The 24,905-nt window shown below is 38.7% G+C and overlaps 2 protein-coding genes and 1 long non-coding RNA gene across 10 annotated transcripts in view; 2 read left to right on the forward strand and 1 right to left on the reverse strand.

Moving 5' to 3' along the window:
- LOC139103327 (broad-complex core protein isoforms 1/2/3/4/5) overlaps positions 1 to 13,070 on the forward strand; it is a 100,640-nt gene extending 87,570 nt beyond the window's left edge. For all 6 annotated transcript variants that reach the window (XM_070657879.1, XM_070657877.1, XM_070657882.1 and 3 more), the window contains 6 exons: positions 827 to 976; positions 7,874 to 8,146; positions 8,653 to 8,742; positions 8,937 to 8,979; positions 9,292 to 9,553; positions 9,693 to 13,070. In XM_070657879.1, coding sequence (XP_070513980.1) covers positions 827 to 976; positions 7,874 to 8,146; positions 8,653 to 8,742; positions 8,937 to 8,979; positions 9,292 to 9,553; positions 9,693 to 10,293 — 1,419 coding nt within the window. In that variant the 3' untranslated portion in view covers positions 10,294 to 13,070. The remainder of the gene's footprint in view (positions 1 to 826; positions 977 to 7,873; positions 8,147 to 8,652; positions 8,743 to 8,936; positions 8,980 to 9,291; positions 9,554 to 9,692) is intronic.
- On the reverse strand, positions 3,203 to 24,044 carry LOC139103330 (uncharacterized). The gene is made up of 3 exons (XR_011545856.1): positions 23,955 to 24,044; positions 16,618 to 16,800; positions 3,203 to 4,900 (listed from the first exon to the last, which is right to left on the reverse strand). It is a non-coding gene; the product is annotated as an uncharacterized lncRNA (long non-coding RNA).
- Positions 17,544 to 23,532, forward strand: Nanos (protein nanos). 3 transcript variants are annotated; one of them, XM_070657883.1, is made up of 4 exons: positions 17,544 to 17,971; positions 20,300 to 20,522; positions 20,892 to 21,038; positions 21,339 to 23,532. In XM_070657883.1, exons 1-4 carry the CDS (start codon positions 17,854 to 17,856, stop codon positions 21,361 to 21,363), a joined length of 513 nt encoding a protein of 170 aa, XP_070513984.1. In that variant the 5' UTR covers positions 17,544 to 17,853; the 3' UTR covers positions 21,364 to 23,532. The 3 variants fall into 3 exon arrangements, with proteins under 3 accessions (XP_070513984.1, XP_070513985.1, XP_070513986.1); XM_070657884.1 differs by having other exon boundaries at positions 21,380 to 23,532; XM_070657885.1 differs by having other exon boundaries at positions 17,545 to 17,971; positions 21,376 to 23,532.
- Positions 24,045 to 24,905: the final 861 nt, after the last annotated feature.

Here is a 24,905-nt window from a genome sequence, read left to right on the forward strand (position 1 = left end):
CCTTACTTCGCCGAAGCAAATAAATTGGATAGCGTTGCGTAACGCGAAACCGAAGTGACGTTTACCGCAAACTACGGAAAAAAAAAAAAAAAAAAGACGAGGGGAGGGCAGATAGCGTTACATGTTACTCTACGTTAATTATAAATTCGACAAATAGCACGTGATTTCAATTGCCGGTGTCACGCGCAGCGTCAATTAATGAAAATTAATCAGGGTGCATAGAAAGTGAAGTTCATACGACGGTAACAAGGCTTACTTCCGGCACGATGAATCTCGACGCAACGCGCGTTTGCGGCAAGCGCAAAAGCTCACGTGCTTTCGGTAACCACGTTGCGCTCCACAATCAACCCTCCTCTACTGTGATTCGATTTGGATGACGCAACTACAGTTATCTTTGGGTTGACCTCGGCAAACAAACGGCGTAACAATATCGTGAATTGAAAGACAGATGAATTTTTCATCGACCGTGCGTGCACATGTTGAATGAAACATTATGAATGCGCATAATTTCAGCGAAACGTCAGATATGAGAGAAAATTAAAAAAAAAAAAAATTTTTTTTAAATATATATGTATAAAGAAATGAAGGTAGTGCAGCATCTTCGCGTTCCACTTATCTTCGCCGGGCTGCCGACTAAGTCGCAATTAACCCGGCTGTTATCGTAATGTCCGACATGTAACGCCTCGCGCGGCTATTCATAACGCATGTGAAATTTAAATCGCTCATTCCTCGCTTCGCGCGTTATTTACACGACTGCCTTCACGCTTTTCGCAGATAAAATCGCCGCATAAATGATTAACAATTGCGCCGGTTCGCATGTTCGCAGGTTGTACTGTCAGCGTGTAGCACATACTTCGACACGATCCTATCGCAGTACGAGGAGAAGGACCCCATCGTCATCATGCGTGACGTCAAATTCTCGGACATCAAAGTGCTGGTCGAGTTCATGTACAAGGGAGAGATCAACATCGACCACGTGAGTGTTACCACTTTCTATAAACGATTTCCCGTCGCGCCAGATTTTTTATTCAGCGAGCAGTTCGCAGGACAAATTTTCTTCGAAGAAAAATTTAGAAAGAGACGCTACTTTTCAAAATATCTTTAATAAAAGTCCGAAAAGTGGTGGCGAGGGAGGGAGGAGAGAGAACGAAAAAAAGTATAAGGGATGGAAGGAGATGGAGATGTTTAATTAAATTGTTCTAAATGAAATTAGCCGTAAATTAGATAAGTCGCGCGATATAAGGCTAGGATAAGCTAGATTCTAAATAGAAACGAGGGAACAGTGACGCGGTAATCTTGTAAGTCGAATTAGGAAGAAATCAAGATTATGTGGCAATATGTAAAGTTCGCAGTTTATCCTAAAATAAATTGTAAAAGTGTCTCTGTATCGAGATTCCAATCAAATTTTTAGATTGATTTTACAGATAGGATAAGGGGGACGAACGCGAGATGTAACACTTATTGTATCTATAAAACGCGAATTAAATATTGTCGACCGCGATAATCTTCTTTCCCCTCCCCCCTAAGTCGTATCTTAGATATATTTTCACTTCGTGCTCATTAATGTTGCTATTTGCGGCAGGCGTTTTATTACGTCGCCGTGAAATAAAGTTAAGCAGTAAAACCCCCCCATTCTTCAGACAATAAATCCCCGCCTTCCTCAGCACTTTTCCAATAACAACAATTTCGCGTAGATAACAGCCGCCGCGCTCTGTGACAGTCATGGTTAACGAGAGAACTTTACGGTGCCTATTATCTTGCAAAAAAAAAAAAAGAAGGAAAAAAAAAGCGAGCATTTCTCATTCTCACCGACGACAATCGCGAGTTCGAGCGCGTCAAGATGTATTATGACAAGACCGCGGTATGTAACATGTCAGGAATATCGATCTGTCAGAGTAAATTCCTAGTTTGAAAACAAAAAGTAAACTTGGCGGTTACATTCATTCGCGTGGTCGATAGAGGCGAAGCTATGTCCGATATTCTAATGGTTTCGAGGTTGATTTTCCCTGCGTCGATTTTCACCGAATAAAATCGCTAACTCTCAAACAATTCACAAATGTGTCGTTAAAATATAATATCGCGGTGTACTATCCGCGTATATATTATTTATGCGCACTTATAAAATGGTAAGAGTCCGGTATTATACATTTTGCTAATTGTTTTCTCGTAATCCTTGAGACTTTTTAGTCGTGGATTAAAGAGAGCCCCGCTCCCGGAGAATATAATAATAAAGCTACGGATAATCCTCGAAAGCCCATTTATATTTATATTATTGCGCCGCTCCTTGCATCTGGTTTTATTAATGAGAACGAAACGAAGCCGGCATCTTGTTTGCGATATTACGTTTTCAGTTTTTCGAGATTGCTGGGCGGCATATTCGAGAGGAACACGTTCCCCTGAGATTTGTTCGAGATGCCTACAAGAGTCAGTTTGTCTGTTTTGCATTAGATTACGATAACTCGTAACCACGGTTTAATACGTCCTCAATATTATATCTCTTTGGATATGTATCCACGATGTCTTATTTTATCTTATATTATATTGGGTTTGGGTTAAACTTTTATTACGAAAATTAATTTATAATAATACGTTGACGAATTAAAAAAACGATTACGTCGCAGATAGTCGAAAAAGACAGAAACATCTTTTCATTTTCAAGTCAAACTACTTCTACAAATTACACTACTACTACTACTATAAATAAAAAATCTGGACTTACAGTTTGATGCGCAGCAGCGGAGTTTATCATGGTGATCTGTAACAAATAAATTAAAAATTAAATTGTAGATATTTTAATATTCTGAACATTGTTAAAAAAAAATTATTCGCGATTTTAATTGGCCTTTAAATTAAATAATAAAAAATTAAGTTATCGCTAAAACGAGCTAGTAAAGTGTAAAAAAAGAATTATATTTACCCTGGGGTTGCTCCGCCGATGTATGATACCCATCCTGGGCCTCCTCCTCCTCTCAGAATGTAGGGAACGTCCGGTTGAACCTCCTTCGATCGAAAGTGCGTTGATTTTCGTCTAAATCTTTGTCTGAAACAAGAAAAATTCAAGCTGGTTAGCATTTTTAGAATATTAAGTTTCAAGTAATTACATATATCTATTCTGTGTGAACTATTCGCTTCTTACTCTACGCGTATAAATCACAGATCGCAAAGACCAAATCGTCTCAAGTAATATTTTTATTCTATTGTGCTTTTCGACGTGTTTTATTACTTACAGTTCACTAAGCGCTCTACTCACGGCCGGCCGGAGCATTCCAGTGTTATAACGTAAATATGCCGCGTCCTCTACCCGCGCGACCGAACTCTACTCTCGCTCACCTCACAACACGTTATACAAAAGAATTTTTAAACCGAATATTATATTCATCATTACTCTTACTCTACCACAAATGCATGTCTACCGGATATATCACGATTCTCGTCAATTAAAACCCATTTCCCCCGAGTTCTGACTATACTTATCGGCCATCCGTTTACGTGTCGGAGAAGCGAATATTACGTATACATAAATGAGAACGTAACTTACTTAAAACAATAAAGAAGTAGGGATGGGTGCTCTCCACGTGTGAAGGATTGGTACGGAAGGATAATTCACGCCGGATTCTGTGTCTTTGTCCACCGATTGTGCGAAATTCTTTGATTGCAAACGGAGCGTCTCCTGTGTGTGTGTGTGATGGTCGAGTGCCGGTAGGAAAGGAAGAGGAAGGGTTGCCTGCACTGTCGTCACAAATATCAACCGCGCCCCTCGCGTCCCCGCACGTATACGGATCGATGATAGCGATATATATCGAATATAACAATTTCGATGAATAACCAAAAATATTTTAATTTTATTGAAATAAAATTGATGCTTACCTTAGAGCTGCTCCATTGAGCCACGATGCCCTTCCTGGGCTTCACTCCACGCGAGACACTCCCGAAATTCGCGATCGCGTAAATTTACAATCGCGAGAATTATTATTTCTACTAACCTCTTTCGTGCGAGACTTTACGGTATTCGCGTTACTTGACTTCGCAAAATACGACTGATTATCGAACGACATTCGCGATAAACGGCTGACAAACTGGCTGCAGTTTGTATATTAATTACAACGACGGCGAGGTTACGTTGGCTTCTCCGGATTTTGATTTAGATAGACAGACTTTATAAGAGTTAATTAGATAGACTCCCGAGACTTTACTTATCGCGGCAAGATTAAAATTAAGGGAGGGAAGACGTTATGATACGAAACAAAAGTAATCCACGTATTAAAAGGATGTACAAAAGGATAGAATGGGAATCAAAATCGCTACATATTAAATACATAAAAGTATTCTACGCCAAGTATACGTTTCGGAAATACTATCGACGTGCGGATCGTTAATCGTAGGAGCTTAATCGTATCGAAGGGTTTATTCATCAAATAAGATTTCGTTTTTGGCCGTGTATGTGTGGAGCTCCGCTATGCCTCTGTGTTCTGTTCATTTTCCGGCTAAGAAATGCAGGAGTAGTTGAGAAGCAGAAGATGACAATCCTGTAACAAATAAGAATAAAATTTAATTGTAGAAATACTTTCAATAATGTTAACTATTAAAAAAATTTTTTTTAATGTCTCTTTTAATTTTTATTTGAACAATGAGGCCATTTCAATAAATAACGAAGAGTTTAATTCAAAATAAAAAATGATTCGTACTCTGGGGTTGCTCCGATTCAGGACGCCTCCCCGAGGCTTCCTCTTAAGTTGTCAGGCCGGATTCCTTTTTCACATAGGAGACCCTCGCAAAAAACATGGATAATTAATTAGAATCGCGCGACCCTGTGTGGCAGTCGCGAAACAAGCCCGGCCACGATTCGTTTAATCAATGTCGGCGACGACGGCACCTTGGCTGCTTTCTCCGGATCTCTTATCTGTAACAAAAAAAGTATTTTATTCGATTAACATTGTGGTTAATATTCCGAGAATATTGAAGTCGCCCACCTCGACGAGATCGTTCTCACGAACCGAATTCTTTTCAATACGCACGAAATTAAGTAACCTGACTTACCAAAGAACGAATTTATGAAGTACAAATACGTCTTACACGGAAATTATAACTATTCCGTGCGACGTATTCGCTACGTGGATACACGGATACACGGTTGCACACGGATTATCAATTACAGAAGTTAAATTCCGCGTCAGCTAATATATGGATTACGATTATAAAGCGTATTAATTTGTCGGTGCGTAGCGAGTCCGATTAACTGCACGTGTGACTGTCGCGAAGGTCGCGGCGCAAGCTACGAACGATTCACTTACACTGCTACCATTACTACCAACGATATTTTTGCCGGCCGTGAGGTTTCCGCACACGGCCGACGGAGACGCTTTAACAGTGCTAAATATTCATCTTCGATCAGCTTGCTCGGGGCTTGATCGAAGAGGGCCTACATCGGTCGTTCGCGAATCAAGATAATCGCCACGGAAATGCGAATGTAATTAACACGCAAGACGCAATTCTACTTACTTCGACAGATCAAAAGCTGTTCGCACGTGCTTTCCCTGTATAGAGCTTTTCGTTGGGAAGGTGATTTTCACCGGATTACATCTTCGTTCGTCGATTATGCGTATAACTTCCGGTACATGCGAAGCGCCACGTGCAACCTTGCGTGAGAAAGTGGGAGAAGGAAGTCGGCCGCTCGCTCGCTCGCTCGCTCTCTCCTCGACTCCCCCACCAGTGTCCCTCTCATTTCCCCCACGCGCGCCTCGCATGCCTCTCGCGGGAAATAAGAAATTATATTTCGAATATTATATTAAATATTCATTTTAATGTATGACGAATAATGTAATTTATTTTAATATATGACGAATCTGTAACTAGTGTAAGTGTTTAAATAAGCATGTAAAACAATGTCCGTACATCCGAAGTTTGTTTCTGTTAATGATTTATGTAAAACAATTTTCTTTAACGTAGACGCGGACCGTGCACTTTGTAATGTTACACGCAGTATAATCCGCTGGATTTTATGCGAATCTAAACTTTTCCTCAAGGAATTTATTTACCGACTTTTTTCGGCCGTTCAATTTCGAACGTTTATAGTTAATAAGTCACATTTTCGTCTGTTTTCAATTTAAAAGTTCGGCTCTTAGTTGCTGCAATTCATACGGCACTCCGATAGCCGTGTGTAATTGAATAAAAATGCACGTTACGAGGGAAAATTTTCGAGAAATCGTCTCGAGTAACTTTCAAAATCTTCCATCTGTTCAGAAGCGGACAGCTTCGGTGGCTCGGTTCCTCGCGGCGAGGCCGGCGCGGGGTCATTTCTTTTCGCGAATCTTTGACGGCGCCTATCTTCCACCGAGGAGAACGAATTCTTCCTGATTTCTAGTCGTGATGAGGCAGCCGCGAGAGCTTTCACCGGCACGTTTTGTGTCGCGCGCGCCGGATCCCGCGAAAAATCGCCGAGTGAAAATCGCCGGGGCCCGATCCCGGATCGGAGATCGGCGACGATTTAAGCTCGCAATCGGAACGGAGGTAGGAGATCTGCGAACGGGTCTCGGATTGCTCTACGTCACGCGGGGCACGTCGTCCTTTCTTCCCACGATCCCTTTTCTTACGCGCGGTGCTCCCCGCCACCGCCCTCGCCCCCTTTAGTTTCCGCACAAGCGAGAAACGAAAGCCGGCGATATTTCTGAAATACGTTATTCCGCGACGGCGTCGACGGCTGACCCACATAGGCATTTTTCCAATTCCGGCCGTGGCCGATAGAAAGCCGCGCGCGCGGCCGTTTGTAGAAAGTTCCCCATATTATTTAGCATTCGGTCGCACAGCGAGCGTACGGCGGCACGCCGGTGAAAATTAGCAAATAATAATTGGGGCCCCTGTTGTCGCGAGTCCTCTCCGCACCCGCTCGTCTCGACTTTATTTTCCCCTTTTTTATCCGGCGCATCGCGCGAGTTTCTCCATTCCCGCTCCGCTAAAGTACCGGGGGTATTTTTTTATTTTTTTTCTTTTTTTTCGAGGGAGAGATCTGAAGGGTATTTGCGAGAGAAAATAATGCTGATGAAAATAAATAAGCGGTCTGTGTCGGCGACCCGAAAGTAATGAGCTTGTCTTTCATATTTTATATTTTCCCCTTCTGCACGTTTCGGTCTTTAAAAAACATTCTGTCTAAATGCATCAGTTTTTGTATCATTAACGGTATAATTAATACTTTTTAACCTCGATTGATTTTGACGTGGAAAAATATATAATTAAATTAAGAAGAGTTTTGTTAATGTACATATTTGTTTGTAAGTTATTATATGATGAAATACTTTGAGGGAAAAAAAATCCTGCGAAGATATATTTATATGAGATATACGTGCGTTCTGTAGTCATGCTATGGATTAATATAGCTGCAAAAAAAAAATAATAAAAATGTCGGTTTCTCTCTAATTATCTTAAAATATTAATATTTAAGCGTTTAGCTTAGTTCGTATGTTATCACAACGCATTCTGGTTTATGCAGCTCGGTAAATATTTCGTTCTACTTATTCATATAAATAAGCAATCAGATTTTTCAATTTTCCTCGGGAAAGCTTACTGCGGATTTAACGAGTTTCGCAGTTGCATAAGTCATATTTATCTACACATATCTATCTACATTTTTTTTCTGCACTTTTACCTTTAACCTCACTCGCATCTCCCTCCCCCTCCTCCTCATTCTTCCCCATCCTCCCTTTCTCTTGGCGAAATTACAACAATAATTTTAACGTACTTGATAATCACTTAATTTAAGTGAATTCATTAAAATGGTGACTTTAATAATTGCGCACGTGGCTTCCGATTATAATTTAAATAGAATAATGAAACGCCGGGGAGAAAAATGAATTACCTTCGTGCATTTTTTTTTTTGCAGACGAGGCTGTCGTCGTTGCTGAAAACCGCTGAGGATTTACACATCAAGGGGCTCGCCGAGGTGAGCTGGCGCAGCGATTCCACACAAAACGACCTGAACAACACCGGCCACAGTCCTGGCACCGGTACGCCCGGCGTGGAAACGGTTTTGCGAGAGGGCGAGACCGAGGAGCCGCCACCCCCGAAACAGAGACGCAGAGGTCGTCCGCCTCTAGACGACCCGCCGTCGGCGCACGATGTCTTTACGCCGAAAATTACTTGCATCACTGGGAACGTACGTGTCTCCTATCATCGCGGACTAAACGTTCCGTGGAGAACTTGGCATTGCTGCAGCATCAATTTTTAAACTCACCATAAAAAAAAAAAAAAAATTCCAAAGGACTCATTACTTCGAGAGATACTTAGATGCGTCTTATTACGCTGGCTCGATCGTTCAAATTATTTCCAACTCAGATAAATTCTTCCAAACGATAGTCCAGGACTTAACAGTTGTATCCGCAAAAATAACTTAATCTATCTTTCGGACTTTCGCGCTGCAAAGCATTCCGCGTTTCGGCACGAAGGCGCGGAACGAACGCGAGGAGAGGAAGGATAAAAAAAAAGAAAAATCTACGCTGCAGCAGGACCGAGCTTCGCACGGAGTATTTGAAATGAACGCCACGGTCCGTAGTCTTAAATGTAAAAATGCGATAATTTTGTCAGACTCGCAGCGGCGGGTATCGCACGTATGCGGGGATACCCACGCACGACTCTAATGTGTCACGTCGAACCTTTTCTCAGGAGGAAATGATGAGCGAGAGCGGCGACCATGAGAGTTGGGAGGACGGAGAGATGGTGATGAACGAGAATAACGAAACGCCACTGCCGGTGGTAAGGCCAATTATCGTTAGATATGATTCTCTCCCTGTTCCGCTTGCAAACGTGAGCTGCGCGTAATTAAATTGACTCTATTAAAAGAAGCGTCGTTCTACTTTTTTTCTGCGTTCTCGGCCACCCAGATTACCCTCCGCGTGAATATCCCGTTCAAGTTTTAACCATTGCGCTTTTTTTTAATACTTTTTTAGATGTCCTACATGTCCAAGGACGAGGCATCCGAGGAGAAGAAAGGTAACCCGATCGTTCTACGATTGTGCTTTTCTATGCGATGAGAGTAGCCTCTTTCCAGTCTCAAAATTCAACCTAGTTAGTCTATCTTGTCTTTCACTAAATCTATATCTACTTTACACGTTTTTACATAATCTCCTTTTTTTCTTTTTTTTTAATTTCTTTTTTTTTTATTCCTGCAAAGAGTGGAACTTCCTTTATTTTCAACGTTTCTTTTGACATAATTCTAAATGGTTAAAGAAATCTTTTTCGTACTAATTAAAAAGACACAGCATTCACGGTAGGTGTTGTAAATGTAACTTGAATTGATTCTAGCGGCCAGCAGCACTCCGTCAAACTCAAACGCCACAAATCTGTCGATTCCCGAACAATTCCGAGATGTAATAAAGATGAACGATTACCTAACGACGGGACGTCGACAGGAGTTCTGGGAGGAACCGTTCACGCGCCGCGTTATGGATGCCATCAAGAGCAAAGAGCTAGAGATGAAGACTGCCGCCGAGATCCTCGGCGTCTCTTACGGCACTCTTTATGGCAGATACCGCGATAGTTATGGTTGCCTTAAACACCCGTACAGGTAATCAACATGCAGAAAATTACACTTAAAAATCTTGAATAAATTGCACACGTAAATTAAAGTAATGGTAAAGTGAGAAGAGGTCTGAAGGAAGCGGTGTAGCTTCACTGGAGTAATCGAGATAATAACGTATTTTCAGAGTAAGGGATTTTTGGTCTGAACCGGGTCCCGCAGAAGTATTGGCGAAATTACGGCGAAAGGAGATAACATTATTCCGGGCCGCCGAGTTCCTCAACGTCACCGTCCACACACTTGCGACTTATTTGTCAACGCTGCAGGGCTCAGACAGAATCTCGTTGGCTGGCGACCTGAGCGTAGTATCCGGTGGCAGCGTTGACAGCGGTAGCAACAACAATGCGACGGAAGCAACGACGACGGAGAACAGCGATTCCGTGAACGACATCCTGCAGAAGATCAACGCGAATGTGGCTACCACGACGACGGTTAAGCGCGAGGGTGGTGGGTACATCGAGGTGCCGACGACGGTATCAAAGTGCTCTACCACGTCCGTGTTGGAGAACAACCCGGACATCACGATCGTCAAGACGGAGAACATGCTACGCAAACGAGAGTACACGAAAATGTCGAGCACGGAAAACAATAACGCGAAGCTGATGAGCGGAGGGGCGGTCAGCGAAGTTACTCAGCCTCAATCCCAACAGCAATCGCAGCAGCAATCTCAGCAACAGCAGAAGCTCGCCGACCCGTTGTCGTTAAACAACGACAACAGCAAACCCTAACTATTCAGACCCTACTTGACACCCACGGCGAACCAGCATCATCCGCGCAGCGTAGCGCCAAGCGGAGCCAGCTATAGATCCGACCTACAGTGCCCGCGTAGTTTCTATTCCAACGTATTTACTCGCTTTCTCACAAATTTTCATTTGAAGTAGATGGCTAAGCAGGCAGAAGAGGAGCGGCGCTGGACACCGCTGCTCCACGTACGCCAGATTTTCCGCAAGCGTAACCTCAGATAATCTCGCGTGCGACCGTTCGCGATTGACGGTGAATCGTGGCTGCGGCAGGACAAGCCAGGCGAAAACCCTACCAACTCTTGCCTTCGAAACGCGAGTTTCCGCGCGACCACGACCTGTCGGCAACACTTCTGCGGGTATTTTTCACGTGCTTCGGAAAATATTAACGTCGCGACTTCTCCAAGTGGAGTTAGTATTGAAATTTTTCCCGTTTTAACTTCAATTTCGGCTTTCAGTTCATATAGGTCGGCAAACGCGCCTACGCGCACGACCTTGGCCTTTGCGAGGAAAAATAAAACCGAAAAAAATTTAATAAGCAAAAGAAAAAAAAACAAAAAGATAAAGCGTATAATAAAAAGTTCAATCGAAGTTCCTTTTGAGTAACGACGTAGAGTGTATTATCGCAACAAAGAATGCCTATTTTCTGCCGCATATGTCTGTATGGTAAAGAGCGACAATATATTCACCACAAGTAGACCCATCATAGTAATACACACCACGGAGAGAAACGAAGAATAGTAGGGAGAGAGGGGAAGGCAGAAAGAGAGAGAAAGAAAGCTGAATAACGGTCCTTCGACGTTAGGTATGCTCCACGTGCGATCGTCGTTAGGATCGCGCTAGGATCATGTTTCAGTTAATGCCCGTATATGAAGTCGAGAATTTAAATCATAAAACTTGTACTATTGGAAAAGGCGTCCACTCGATATACGCGACACGCGACACACACACAGGGAAACATGCATGAAACGGAAGACCTGAGAAAGAAGGCGATTGTAGATAGTATTCTCAGCCATTTGTATTTTAAAAGAGTATTTAGTGAGAAAATGAAAGCTTGAGCGAGTGAATGAACGAGAAAGAAAGAATGAAAGAAAAAAAAATCGTCATTTCAGGCTGCATGTATCCAATAGTAAATTGTTTATGATTTAAATGTACTTTCGTGATGTGAAAGCCTTAACGTTGAAAATTGGTTTTTCTCGCTGACAAAATTTATGTATAAAATATCATTTTACGCGCGTTATCGATATTTTTAGAAAACACGGTGCATTAGAATGGCTAAGTTTTAGAAATGCAAGGTACGATTGAGGAGAAGGCATTGCGGTGGTAGCGATTTTTGCGCGTCGTATGAAAATCGCGCCTTCGCCTCTTTGCCAAGTATTCGCGTAACGTTAACGGGACAATCCCTTGTGCATGTAACGGAACACGATAATAGCGGTGTATCATTCTATTTTGTTTCTCTTTTACACTAATGTGTAATGCTGCATATAGCGGTGCTTTTTATTCTACAAAAAATCTTTATTGCTTATGTATAATATATACGAGATATTTCTTTCTTTTTTTTTTTCTTTTTTTTCCTTTTTTTTAAATATTTTTTTTACGAGAAAATATTTTTAATAACTGTTATTAGAATGGTAATTGATAACTAATATCAAAAATGTTTGCGAGACATAAATGGACTTGTGCAATATGAAAATAATATTATATTAAAAGTAATATAATATAATGTTCATTGAAAAGAGTCGAAACATTAAGACGCCGAGGCAATTAAATTTTTTTATAAGCGATATCGATATTCGCAATGGACAATGATTACGGTAATGCTTTGCACTGTATCATTGCTCCCCCCTATTTATGTATAATTCACGATTCTGTTTAGTTTAGTTTTTTTTCGTAAGCTTTCGCAGGCGCGACGTTTATGTTAAGTTAGATAATCGGGAAAAATTTCCCAGACAGCGCTATATATATATATATATATATATATATATATATATATATATATATATATATATACTATAAATATATACATACAATAATCGTACTCCATGAGACATTGACTGGAAATGAGTATTCCTGTTCGCTGAAGGTAAAACTAAGTAAGAATTTAGTAGTATAGTAGAGGTATCTCCGATGATATTTTTTGATGATATAAGACTTAGTTGCACGAAAGAAGGGAGTTCATTATCGCGAAAGGTACTTGTAAAGTAATCCGAACGAACGGAGTAATATTGTACGAAGTACGATAAAACAAAACAAAAAAAAAACAAAAAAACAAAACGAAAGAAAGAGAAACGTGGCTTCCGTGGCCGCAAAGATTTTCCATTGTAACGAGTGGAGGAGGCGAAACGATTAGACGTGTATCGTAAAGTGTGTAAATATAGCGATGTACGATGTTTATTAAACACGGAAAAAAAGATCAAGAGACGTATTCTTTGCTCTTGACACGCGAATGCGGGCATGTATGTACCTCTCTCTTTCTAAACGGACCCCGAAGTCGACTGACTACTAAGGTAAATGAAGAAGAAAATCACAAAAAAAAAAAAAAAAAACGTAACGATAAGCGGTATCAAGACTCTCGATTAAGTGTGCGGCGCACTCAGATACGAGATACACACAGGCATGCACGTGCAAACACACAGTTGTGGATTCTGCGAGAGAAAGTATTTCCGGCGGACGTGCCGACGACTTATCCGACGAATTAAGTACTTTCTTTAGTCTACTTTGTATATTTAACACGAGGTATTGTTTTTTTTTGTTTTTTTTTTCTTTTTCCAAACGTTAGCAAAGCGAAGTTTCTCGATCGCTTTATGAGCGGTCGGCCCGATTATTTTTATCGCATGTACATGTACAATTTTATATACGCAATACCATCGCACGATCTACGATAATTTTATTTGTATCTCTTTAACTGTAGGAGAGGAAAAAAGAAAGGAAAAAGATCTGTTCATCTTCACCGTTTAATTTAATGGCTTTCAGATTCATCGTCTATTCATCGGAACTTTGTATTAAGTGAAGGAGTAACTTCTATCTTTTTTTTCTCTTCTATTTACTTTCCTTCTTTAAAAAAAAAAAAATAATAATAATAAAATAAAATAAGACTAAGACATACCAAATGAGAAATGTAAGGACAAGTTTCGTTAGGTTAGTATCTATCGCATATCATGGAAGCAAAAATACATGCGCTGATACACACTGTATTTGCCTATGGCGCTCGGGTATGTTTATATCTGGGACGCGCGAGACCACTTTTACTCTAACAAGAGTATACGACTAGAAGTATTAATATTTAATAATAATAATCGGTATATACATATATATGCACGTATGCATGTATATGTGTATATTGGTATCCGGATGGATGGTCACGTTTTCGAGCGTCGAGCCGTGGAACAAAAAAGATAATATCAAATCCTGGGATTATTTTAATTTTACTGTTATTAATGCGTAATTTATATTATTATTGTCTTTTGTTGGCATCGAGGTCTTTTAAGTTTCTTTTATCCACGGAAATCCCAATGGAGCTTAGACACATGTAACGGCGACGTCTCTCTCGCTTACTTTTATATAATATATATATATAATATATATATATATAATATATATATTATAATAATAATATATATAATATAATATATATATTATATAATATATATATATATATATATATATATATATATATACATATATATATACATAGGAAAATTATATATAGAAAAATTCAGACAAATTTGGAAACCTGTAAATGTTTTAGAATTTATACAAATTTGCAAATTATATGTATTCGTTCTCTCTATTTTTACCTGAAAATTATATTATACATATGTAATAATTATAATAAATATAATTTACATACTGATCTGAAACATTTGCAAATTTCTGAATTTACCTGTGGTAGCACGCGAAATTTGTTCTCGTCAAACGCGAAAGCTTTTAATTCAAAAGTACAAAACGCTCAGATAAGAAACGCGACAGAAAGCGCGCGCTACGCCAAATTGTATGCTCAAAGACTGATGACCATTCATTTGGAGATTCCTGTATCATAGCCACGCGATCGTTTTTTTTTTTTTTTCCTCGCGAAAAGGGCGAAAGAGAGAATGCGAGTCAGCGTGGACGCGTGGCCGCGCGATCACATTGTACGAAGACGCAACAAGACTATTAGCCGCCTATTGGCAAACGACGCGCCGTGCGCCCTGGACCGTCGTACCATGAGACTAAAAAAAATCGATATCATAACTATGTGTTTGATATAAATGAGTAACGAGTAAATAGTATGTATCATCGTTTTATACACAATTAAATATCTTTACGTACACTATGTACATTCCTAGTATACACGCTCTTCACTGTCGTACACGTTGCATTACACGCGCATAAAGGAGAAAAAAAAATGCATGGACCTATATATACATATATAAATATACATATGAATATATATGTATATTGTATATATATATACACAAACAAACAAACAAACACACACACACACACACACACACACACACACACACACACACATATATACATATATTTATAACAATTATAGCTATTCCAAAAACGGACCACCGCGACATTGACGTCTGCAGATGATCATTAAATAAACGCGAGAGGAAACTTGTTGACGACTCTCGCAACCAATTGCTATCGTCATTGTCATCGTCATTGTTATCGTCGTCATCGTCACCGGTGATAATGTCACAGCATTCGCGTTGAATAACGCATCCGAAGTGTCTCACGTATAACACGACAGTCATACCTGCCTGCAGTGTAAAGAAAATATTTCTTACAAACACGTGCACACACCTGAGCGCAATAGCGAGAAAAAAGGAGTTAGAGAGAGAGAGAGAGAGAGAGAGAGATAAACAAAGTATATGAATATAGTTTTTACAAAAAGGCCCCACCGGCCGCTTCCTTTAGTTTTATACCTGAGACACGGAGAAAAGGGCTGAGTCCTGGCCGACGTCACTTTGGACACCCTCGAATATCCTATGTAAAGTTTCATTCTTTCATCGATAAGCGCGATCATTGCACGCACACGCACGTGAACACACATACACATGGACACGCGAGTTGCGCGCACGCACACATTCGCGAAGATCGACCCACACTCGCGCGTTTTCTCGAGCTCATTTTATCTCTCAAGACTTTGTACCAATTCTCTCTTCATTTAGTTCGACATTTCAAGGCCGGGGAAGGCGATGCCGGGCGAATTGCGCGAATTCGGCACCGACGTCGCGCTTCTTGAACGCGAAATGTCAGTCTCTTAGCCAAAGCTAGAATTTGGGTTTTTATCTCTTAGTACCTTCTCTTTCCCCGTCCCCGACCGTCCCTCCTGCCTCCTTTCCCGTCCCGCCCGCACGACGTATATATTTGACACGTTATCATGATTGCTATTAATTTTAATTCTCATTTCTCTGATAATAGATAGAGAGATATATATACCTTTAATAAACGTGGTAACTTTAGGCTTAGCAGAACAATATACTTAGCGGATAGAGATTGAAGTATGCATACACAAAATGAAGTATGTATATATACATGCATATATATGTGTATGTATTTGATGAGGTATATATATATATATATATATAAATATATATATGAATATGTATATATATATGTATATGTATATGTATGTATTAATAAAGTAATTATTGAGGTCGCAAATTTATAGACGTTGGGATTGCGCGCATGCAATGCCGCAAAGACGACAACCGGTATGTTTACCGTTTAAGAATTATTAAGGCTCGGGTGTAGACGGCGAGATATACACACGTACATACGCATATAGACGAAACCCTGGCCGGCCGGCTGGGGGCCTGCGGAGGATATTCATTGATTGAACAAAAGACGAAGATCAGTAAGTGTAAATGTTTGTAAACAAATTATGAAATTATTTGTTCAGTGCCTACATATTTACACAGTAATAATAAAGATGAAGATTAGTGAAGCCGACTTTCCTTCTCAGTTTTCCTCCCCTTTCCCCTCCCATTCGCCCTCCCTTTTTGATCTCTGACATCGCTCGCTTGGAAACAAAAAGAACGACACGTCGTGTTACGTTTAAGCAAATTCCTTGACTTCCTTTCTCCTCTTTCTGCCATTCTCTTTTTTTTTTTAATATTACTTTCAGACTCAACTATAATTTTAACAATATATATTCAACTGACACCTCGTTACATTTACAATTGACTGAATCACATTTGGAGATGACATAAAATTATGGCTGAGTCGTAAAGTGAATAATATTTTCCTCTCGGTGCTTAGTGCAAAATTATCTCTATACAACGGTCTAAATAAATTGAATAATTAAGCACTTACCTGATTCACATGGCGAGTAACATTAGCGGCGCAAGAAGAAACGGCAGTCGGTATATCCATTATTTTCAAAGAAACTGTGTTGTCACTTTTGCTGTGTTACTTCCCTCGCGGGCTGCGTACCATAGCTGGTGTTTACATACACGGGGCAACTTGAGGCTCACGATTTAAAGAGAAACCTTCTACCTACGGAATAAAAGAATATAATGTAAATATATTGCATTAAAAATTCTCAAGTATTTATATTTACAAAATTGTGGACGACAGCTAGATGACAGTAATTATCACACTGTCGAACGTGTCCGCCATAAAAGACGATCACAGTTATAAATAAAAAAGAAAAAGAAAAAAGAAAGAAAAGAATATTAAGCGTCGCTAGAATAATCCGCAATTAACCGGAAAAATACTCGAAAGCTAAGTGTCTTCGTAACGAAAACGCGACGCCATTATCTATTATCGTTCGCTTTTCGTCTACAAAACCGTTTCGTCCTTATCGTCCTGTCATCGGATTATCGCGTCATCCAGATAAAGTACGTTCCCCCGAAAGCAGAAGTGCGTCAATCGCCATTGGGCCTCTTCCGAGAAGTGGTGCCGCGCCTATTATGTTCCTTATCGGTGAAGCCGAATAAACACCGGCCGGCTTACCTCGGAAGCGATGTGCTGCCGCTTTGTAGTTTTATTTCTTTTTTTTTTCTTTTTTTCTTTTGCGCGCCGCAACTCGTTTACCGTCGCAGTCCGGGGTCTGAGAAGCGAATGAGAGGAAAGGAGAGGCGAGGCGAAGTGAGGCGAGCTCCCCCACCACCTCTACGGCGCAGCAGCGAGGCATGGTATTTTCAACGTTTTCCTTTGCACGTGCCGGGCGGACTTTTCTAACGTCGCAAGTGGCCGCAAGTCCGAGGCGAAAGAGGTAAGGAGTGTTAAGGAGAATCCCCCTCTGCGTCGTAAAACAGAGAATCCTCTTCAGCTGTGTAGCTGTGTGGCAGCCAGGCTAGCTGAGCCGCAGCGCCGGCAGTCGCGCGCAACACTCCGACGGATGCGGTCATCGGATACTCTGGGACGTCGACTGACTTTGGGACTAACGTAAGTCGCTGGACTGGACAGTGAGTAGTGCTGGGCTTTGCCATCGACCGTTGGTGTTACGTAGGACTGGTGCGTACCTGCGGTGTCACGATCTTGTGCCAGATCACGCAATTGCGTCTGTGTACCGCCGTGTCGCGCGACTTTGCGCGACGCATTATCATGTGCAGCATGCTGCCCACGCTGGAGGAGAACTCTCTGTTTCCCTTCAACCCGAGTCTGGACGACGAGATCAAGCGACTGTTCGATCTTACCCTGAACACGAGGCCAATGCCGAACGGTATGTACCGGTCGATCCGGATTTTCATATTTACTTCGCGGAATGAGATATAATCTAACACGCTGATAGTCATAACTTTGAATCGACGCCGGTAGCGAACGTTGTGGCCGTCGGTCCCGACACGTTTCCGTCACCGACCTGCTTGACAATCCGCGTTCGTTGACCACTTGCTTAATTACTGCTTTAATTACTGATTGATTTTGATATCTGTCTTTATTACTTTTTTTTTATTTCTTTTTCAAGTCAATTTAGATCAGTCACGCGTGTGCTCGTGAAGTTCTAGCGTTCTTTTTTTTTTTTTTCTAGAAAAGTAGCTTCTAGAAAAGTTAAAATTAGGAAAGCAAAAGGGATACAAAGTTTTATGTGTTGTACAATGCTTTTTACGAGACGTAGAAGGCCACGGTGGAACAAGAAGTCAACGATATTAATGTCATTGTCGAATTTTTTTTTCTCTCTTTTTTGAACGCTTCTTTTATGTAGTGATTTCTCGTTCTAGTTGAAAGCTTGCATCAGCTTGGATCTGATGCAAGTATGTATGTAGATGTTCGATGAAAATTCATCATCCTTGTATGATTCATACGTTGTTGCATGAAGCACGATACTTTCTAGGTATGCTCGCTTTGTCTCGGTGCCTTTCTAATTTTTCCCATCTTTATTTATTTAAGTATATAAATTTATGTTAAAATAGAAAAAGAATGAAGAATGACACTAAAGCATTTTGAAAAGGAAAGGTTTCATCTTTCGTCATGGTAAAACATAGCATGAAGGACGGTCTGTTTCGGATCTTAGTACACTTGAGAAAAGTCATTTTTTGAAAAAGCATTCTTCGCCCTTTTCCTTTCCACGCAAGACACGCAATTCATGAACTTTCCAAGAAGCATTTGTAGAATTATTATTGTCATTGACTCGAAAGTAATTACTGCACGAAAATAATAACGGAAAAAAGAAAACTACCAGGGCATTCCGTTTTTTTCGAAAGTTTTCTTTAAAAAAAAACTAAATTTAAAGCGAGAACACGATTCTCCGAGCAATTAAAAAATACCAAAAAAAAAAAAAAAAAGAAGAAGCAATGCAAAAGGTAATGGACCAGCAACAAGAATTTTTCTGACATTTTATAAACTGCGCGTTAATTAAATTATGTTAATTAAAGTGCGGCTCTTCTAGAATTTAGATAAATCGAACTTCTCTTGAACGAAAATTTGACATACAGAAATTTGAGTCTCGCGTCCTGAATAACAGTAAATAATTTTCTTCTCCCGCAAACTAACGCTATTATGAATTTGTTGCTCGATTCATTGTTGGCCCAATCGATCGCTCTCCCGGAGATTTGAATGCTAGAAGTTTGTATGGTGAAAATGTTCGTTAAACAACCATCATGTTCACTCGAGATACGAATAATAACAAACATAAGAGTATATATTGCTTCTTCTATCTCTCTTGATTTATTTCCGACGTTATCTCGTCAACGGTATATCTTATTGTCATCCCAAGATTTTTCGTCACCCGCTAAAGAACTCTTGTCAGCAAACTGATATATTGAGTATGATCAGTAACGCTGCAAATGATTTGAAGCATACTCTCTCTCTTTCTCTTTTTTTTTCTCTTCATATACAAAAAAAAAAAGAGAAGCGAGATGCTTGAAATTACTTGCAGCGCTAAGAGTCGACTTATCGCTGCAAGAAAAGAAGCCGTATCTGTTCTTCGGTTTATCGGTTTTTGCCTTTTCGCGGTATTCATCGATAGCTAATTGTCGATCTTATCTGAGACCATCGCGGTGCCTTATCTCAGCACGTGTGCATTCTCTCGGTCGCCTTTGACGGTCACTTGTGATCGCCGGCCACACACCGCGAGGTTTTGTATTTTATCAGCGAGGAGACAAAAGCCTATTGAGGTGCGCGCAAAGATATGTTTATTCCGATTTTCAACGGCGACAGTTTCGATTACCGTGCCCGGTAAACATTTGAAGACACTCGGCTCGAGAGCGGGCGCTCTGTATTTACAAATGAAACGGTCTATCGAGTGACGATTCCCTTTGCGCGTGAAAAACTACTTCGGGACCGAGATTTCGAGATGCGAAAAAGCACACGTGTTACATGTCCCTCTCCGTCTTTCGTTGTTTTAATTGTAAAAAGAAGCGCCTTTGTTTCCCTTTCACTTGAGGTAATTTCCAGCCAGCGGTACAAGTCAACACGGTGAATACTTCATCCTTGCCGTTGTCGATTATTGAACAGGAATAAAATAATGCACCGTGTCGCCTGCGCCGCTGGCTGAAAAAAGCACCCTTGACGTCTAGAATCACCTAAAAATGTTTTGTTTGCTCTACCGCAGTTGAGGAGATAATGGAAGAATTTCGGCACAACGGCCGTGACTTCGAATATTGCCCAGATGTAAACGCAGACGTGTCAAGACAGATCACATCACGGCGAAAGAAAAATAAAAAGCCACTGCCCACGGAATGCGTGTTCTGCAAAAATAACGGTGAGGAGGAGACGTACTACCGGAAGCATTTGCTCAAAGACATCGAGGGACGTGTCCGATGTCCTGTTCTTAGGTAAAAATTAAAACTAATTTTTCTCCCTTTACCAAAAAAAAAAAAATATATATATTCCGAGATCTTTTTTTCCTTCGCGAATATCTTTTGCTTAAATACAATCTTTCAGGGAACGGTTTGATTTGAATTGTGTTGAATTGCTTGTTACATAAAAGTATAAGAGTGACGTTACATTTTTCTTAACGTTAAAGATTGGTTGTTCCAATTTTCTAAATTTATCTATCAAGTAATCATATGTCTATCCTCATCTTTATTTCTAAATAAATAGGATCTACATGTGTTTACGTCTTGATAGAAAGATTTAAGAAGCTGGAACAACCGATCCCGAATCTCTTACATTAAAATAAAACATTTTTTTTTTATTTGTAGGGCTTATACATGTCCGATATGCGGCGCGTGCGGTGACGACGCACATACGGTTAAACACTGTCCTAAGGGTCCATATAATCCCAATAGCATTAGCACAGCGAATGCCTTTAAACTTTTAAGGAACGCAACGGGCAAACGTCAAAGCAAGTAAGAATTATTAACACTCTTTACATTTGGGACATTTTCTTTCTCTTAGCATAATAATGAACTTCAATTTTTACTATAAAACCAAAAGGAAAATAGAACACGTAATTGTACCTTTTTAATAGTTAATTTACACGCTCTTTAATTAAATGTAAATGTAATTATACAAATGTACAAATTGTACAGAGATTGAAGAAATTGTAAATAAGTAGAAAATGTCCCAATAAATTAAAAAAAAATATATATTTTATTATTTAAACGTATATATGTATATATAATTTAATAATTACATATATGTAATAGAGGTTCCACAACGCGTTCTAAGTAAGATTTTTAATAGGAAGGAGTAAGAAGTGAGCTACCTTTTGAGGACATATCGATCTCAACTACTGATAGAGGCTACGTTCGACTACGTTTAAGTATCGACAAGTCAGACAATCTAGTTTTTTTTAGATTATTATACACTACGTTTCTATCCGAGCCTAACATTTACCTTCGTCTGTAAATGTGACTGTAAATTAACAACCGACGTGATCTCGCATTCTCGCGAATGTGGCAAAAAAAGAAAAATTATTCTAAATCGAGATCGAAATTTGACTTTATCAGTTCTATAATTTGATATCTCTCGCATTCCTTTTATCCTTATAGTCTTTTTTTCTACAATTTTAATATTCATGAAACAACTCACTTTTCGCATTCTTACTATTTGTCTTATTATTTGATGAGGCAAAAATTTCATTGAAGAAATGAATGTTTATGATTTAGATTAAAGACTGCTCGACGAGTATTTCAACAGTTGCATAATTTGATTCAGCAGCGCTTTAAGAATTAATTCCGATTTTTATTCGATTATTCGACTCTTATTTTCAAGAGAGACCATAAAAATTAAATTTTTTGAATCTTTATGAAGAGGTAATTAATAGCGAAACGTACATTAACAAAATATACGTATGTTAGATATCCAAAGAAATAATTAGTATGTAATACATTATTTTTATAAACTAATGATGTACGTATATTATTTTTTTGCAAGCTATATATTAGGTTTTTTTTCGATTTACTATACATTTATTATTTGATTGTTATATATATTTATATCTTTCCGCCTAGTACATTTGTGTTTTTAAGAATAAGCGAATTAAACTTTCTGAAGCTTCCTCGACAAGTATGATTTTTTTTGTAATTGCTATTTGAAAAGTTTGTTAATGTAAATTATGTAAATTTTCTTTTTCGAAGTTTTTGATAAATTAATTCGCGCATTTATCAAATTTAACCAAGCTACACGAAGACAGCTTTGTGACAAGAAATGTATAGCTTTTATTTTTTTTTCTTTTCTTTTTTTTGTAAAATTATTAATTCAGTATGAAGCGTTTTATTTACACTTCATTGTTAACACTGAAAGTTCAGTGAGATTAAATAAATTTTTATTCTTTTTTTTTTTTTCGTTAAAGTGATATGAAGTGTTCAAATGTAGAATATAAGGCATAGCATAAGATACCAGAAATTAATTCAATTTTAAAACGTTAAATGAAGATAACTCAGAGTGCGATATTCCATGATTTAGCATTGCACACGTTGGTTCAATCCCTAACAATAAGAAAAAGCGGCTAACGTTTAAATAATTTTCGCAAATTTGTTTACAATATTTAATTGATCACGTCACAAGTATTTGTTATAAATCACCCAGTCTTTAAAACATTTCAATTCTCTCTCAAAAATATTAAAAATTGATCTTGTGTATTTAATCAGTGATAACTGTTGAGTTTTAATTAATAATAATTTAAATGTTATTTTCTAAATAATTGTACATGTAATTTTCGAAGTTTAAATAATTTTTGAGGATTAAAGAGAGATTTGATCTCTTTCATTTAAAATTTACATTATTTGAGTAATATATTCATTTCAATAGAAAGAAATATATTTCTAAAAATTATGTTTAATCTTTACGAATTTTAAGAATTCCATAAGAAAACGACTTATTAATGATCTGATGTAATGATCTTCTGCTCAGTCTTCCTGCTGTGAAGCTGCTTCACAATGTCGTGTATTATCTTAACTTCTTTTAGGAATTGAAATGTTTTAAGATTTTATTTTGACCGCAAGACAGAAAAATGATTATACATATTAAAATATTATATAAAAATAATGCGATATCTTAAATTTGTATTGTCATTTTTTTTTGCCAAATGTTAAATAGTATATAAAATAAGAATAAAATTTTTGTAATATAAAGATTAAATAATATTCCTATTAGAAATTAAGACGTATTATTTTATTATTATTAATGCGCCAAATATTATGTTTATGAAATGTTGGATAACAAATTTTTGTAATATAAAAGTATTAAAAGATGTTCCTATTAGAAGTTATAAGACATACTATGTTATATTCATGCGCCAAGTGTTATGTTTTTCAAATATTAGAATATAGTATTTTTGTAATTTGTAATACGAGATCTACTACTTAACAGTGCAAATAAATGTGCTTACTTTTTTAAGATTTGCTTCTTGTATGCTAATAGCATACGTGGCCAAAGCCTAGAATTACGCAGTGCTTACACAATATCGTCATAATACACCAGACTGATTCATAATGAGGAGTGAGATGACGTTAGAGAAATTCAAAACCGTACAGTAACACTCGAGATTAAAAGCACCAGCAGGTGATAACGATTTGAGAGCACGGGTAAGAATTAACTGACATTTACAAAATTAATTATGAATAAAGCGAAAATTTAACCTGACGAAGAGAAAAAAGAATAAAAACCAGGCTTTATCGCGCGATCTGTTTTAAATACAACAAAGCTTCCCAAACTTTTTATACAACTGCATTACAAAGCGCGTTAACTCGTTCCTCTCAGAAAGAAAAAATTATTTTACATTTAATAATTTTCGGTAATGAACCACAGATTGTACTTACTTGATACTTCAGCGTCTCTCGATCCTTTGATTATATAATTTAAATGTACATCCCAAAATCAATTACACTTTTAAAGTTATCACTCGCGGCACCAAACGAGTTAAATTAAACGATTGAACGAACAACTGAATGCGAACTGCAAGACTCAACCGACTCAACGGCCGAAGCTTCGAAAATGTTCGATGAATATCATGAAGTTAGGAAGAGTAAGTTGGCGGTAGGGTTCGTGGCGTATTCCCGCCGATTCCGTGGCCACGCCTCTTTTGTAATGGGTGCTACTCCTTACCACCATGAGAGAAAAAAAAATCTACCATAGCCGCAGAATTGGCAGGAACGATGCTCATCCGTGCCACCAACATACTCTTCCTAACTTCATGATACTTTTCAAGTGTTTGCGGAACCTCAATCGCCGAACTTTGCAGCTCGCGATCAGCTGATTGCACGTTCCATCGTTTCGTTCACTTGATACTGCGAGTAATGATTTTAATCAATTTAATTGGTTTTTGAATGTATATTTAAATTATATATATTAAAAGAAACGAGAGGTGCTGAAGTATCATGTAAGTATTGTGAGTATACATCCGTGGTTCGTTACCGAAAATTATTAAATGTAAAACAGCTTTTTTTCTTTACGAAAGAGTAAAATAATATGTAAATAGCTCGCGCAAAGCGCGCTTTGTAGTATCTCATGATTCATAAAAAATACATGCATTTGAAAAGTGTATTCTTCTCACTATAATGGCAATTAATATCACTCCTGTTTAATTTTATTCAATAATAATGTGTTATATGTGACGTAGCAGAATTTTCCACGAATCTATAATGCTTTCTACACCCTTATATGCACAGGTTGAAAACGAATCGTTAATAATTGCGTGACTGGATCTTTCACGGTGTCTATAACGCATATGTATGTATGTACATACATAGATCAGTTTGATAATTCACTCA

The sequence above is a fragment of the Cardiocondyla obscurior genome, linkage group LG06 (assembly GCF_019399895.1).
Source record: "Cardiocondyla obscurior isolate alpha-2009 linkage group LG06, Cobs3.1, whole genome shotgun sequence".
Taxonomy (NCBI): Eukaryota; Metazoa; Arthropoda; class Insecta; order Hymenoptera; family Formicidae; genus Cardiocondyla; species Cardiocondyla obscurior.

What these genes read in the sequence shown, in the direction of transcription:
- Nanos (XM_070657883.1), top strand. Translation starts at nt 17,854, where the DNA reads ATGTGCAGCATGCTGCCCACGCTGGAGGAGAACTCTCTGTTTCCCTTC. An exon ending in CACGAGGCCAATGCCGAACG is followed by an intron (nt 17,972 to 20,299) that starts GTATGTACCGGT and finishes GCTCTACCGCAG; the next exon opens with TTGAGGAGATAATGGAAGAA. An exon ending in GTCCGATGTCCTGTTCTTAG is followed by an intron (nt 20,523 to 20,891) that starts GTAAAAATTAAA and finishes TTTTATTTGTAG; the next exon opens with GGCTTATACATGTCCGATAT.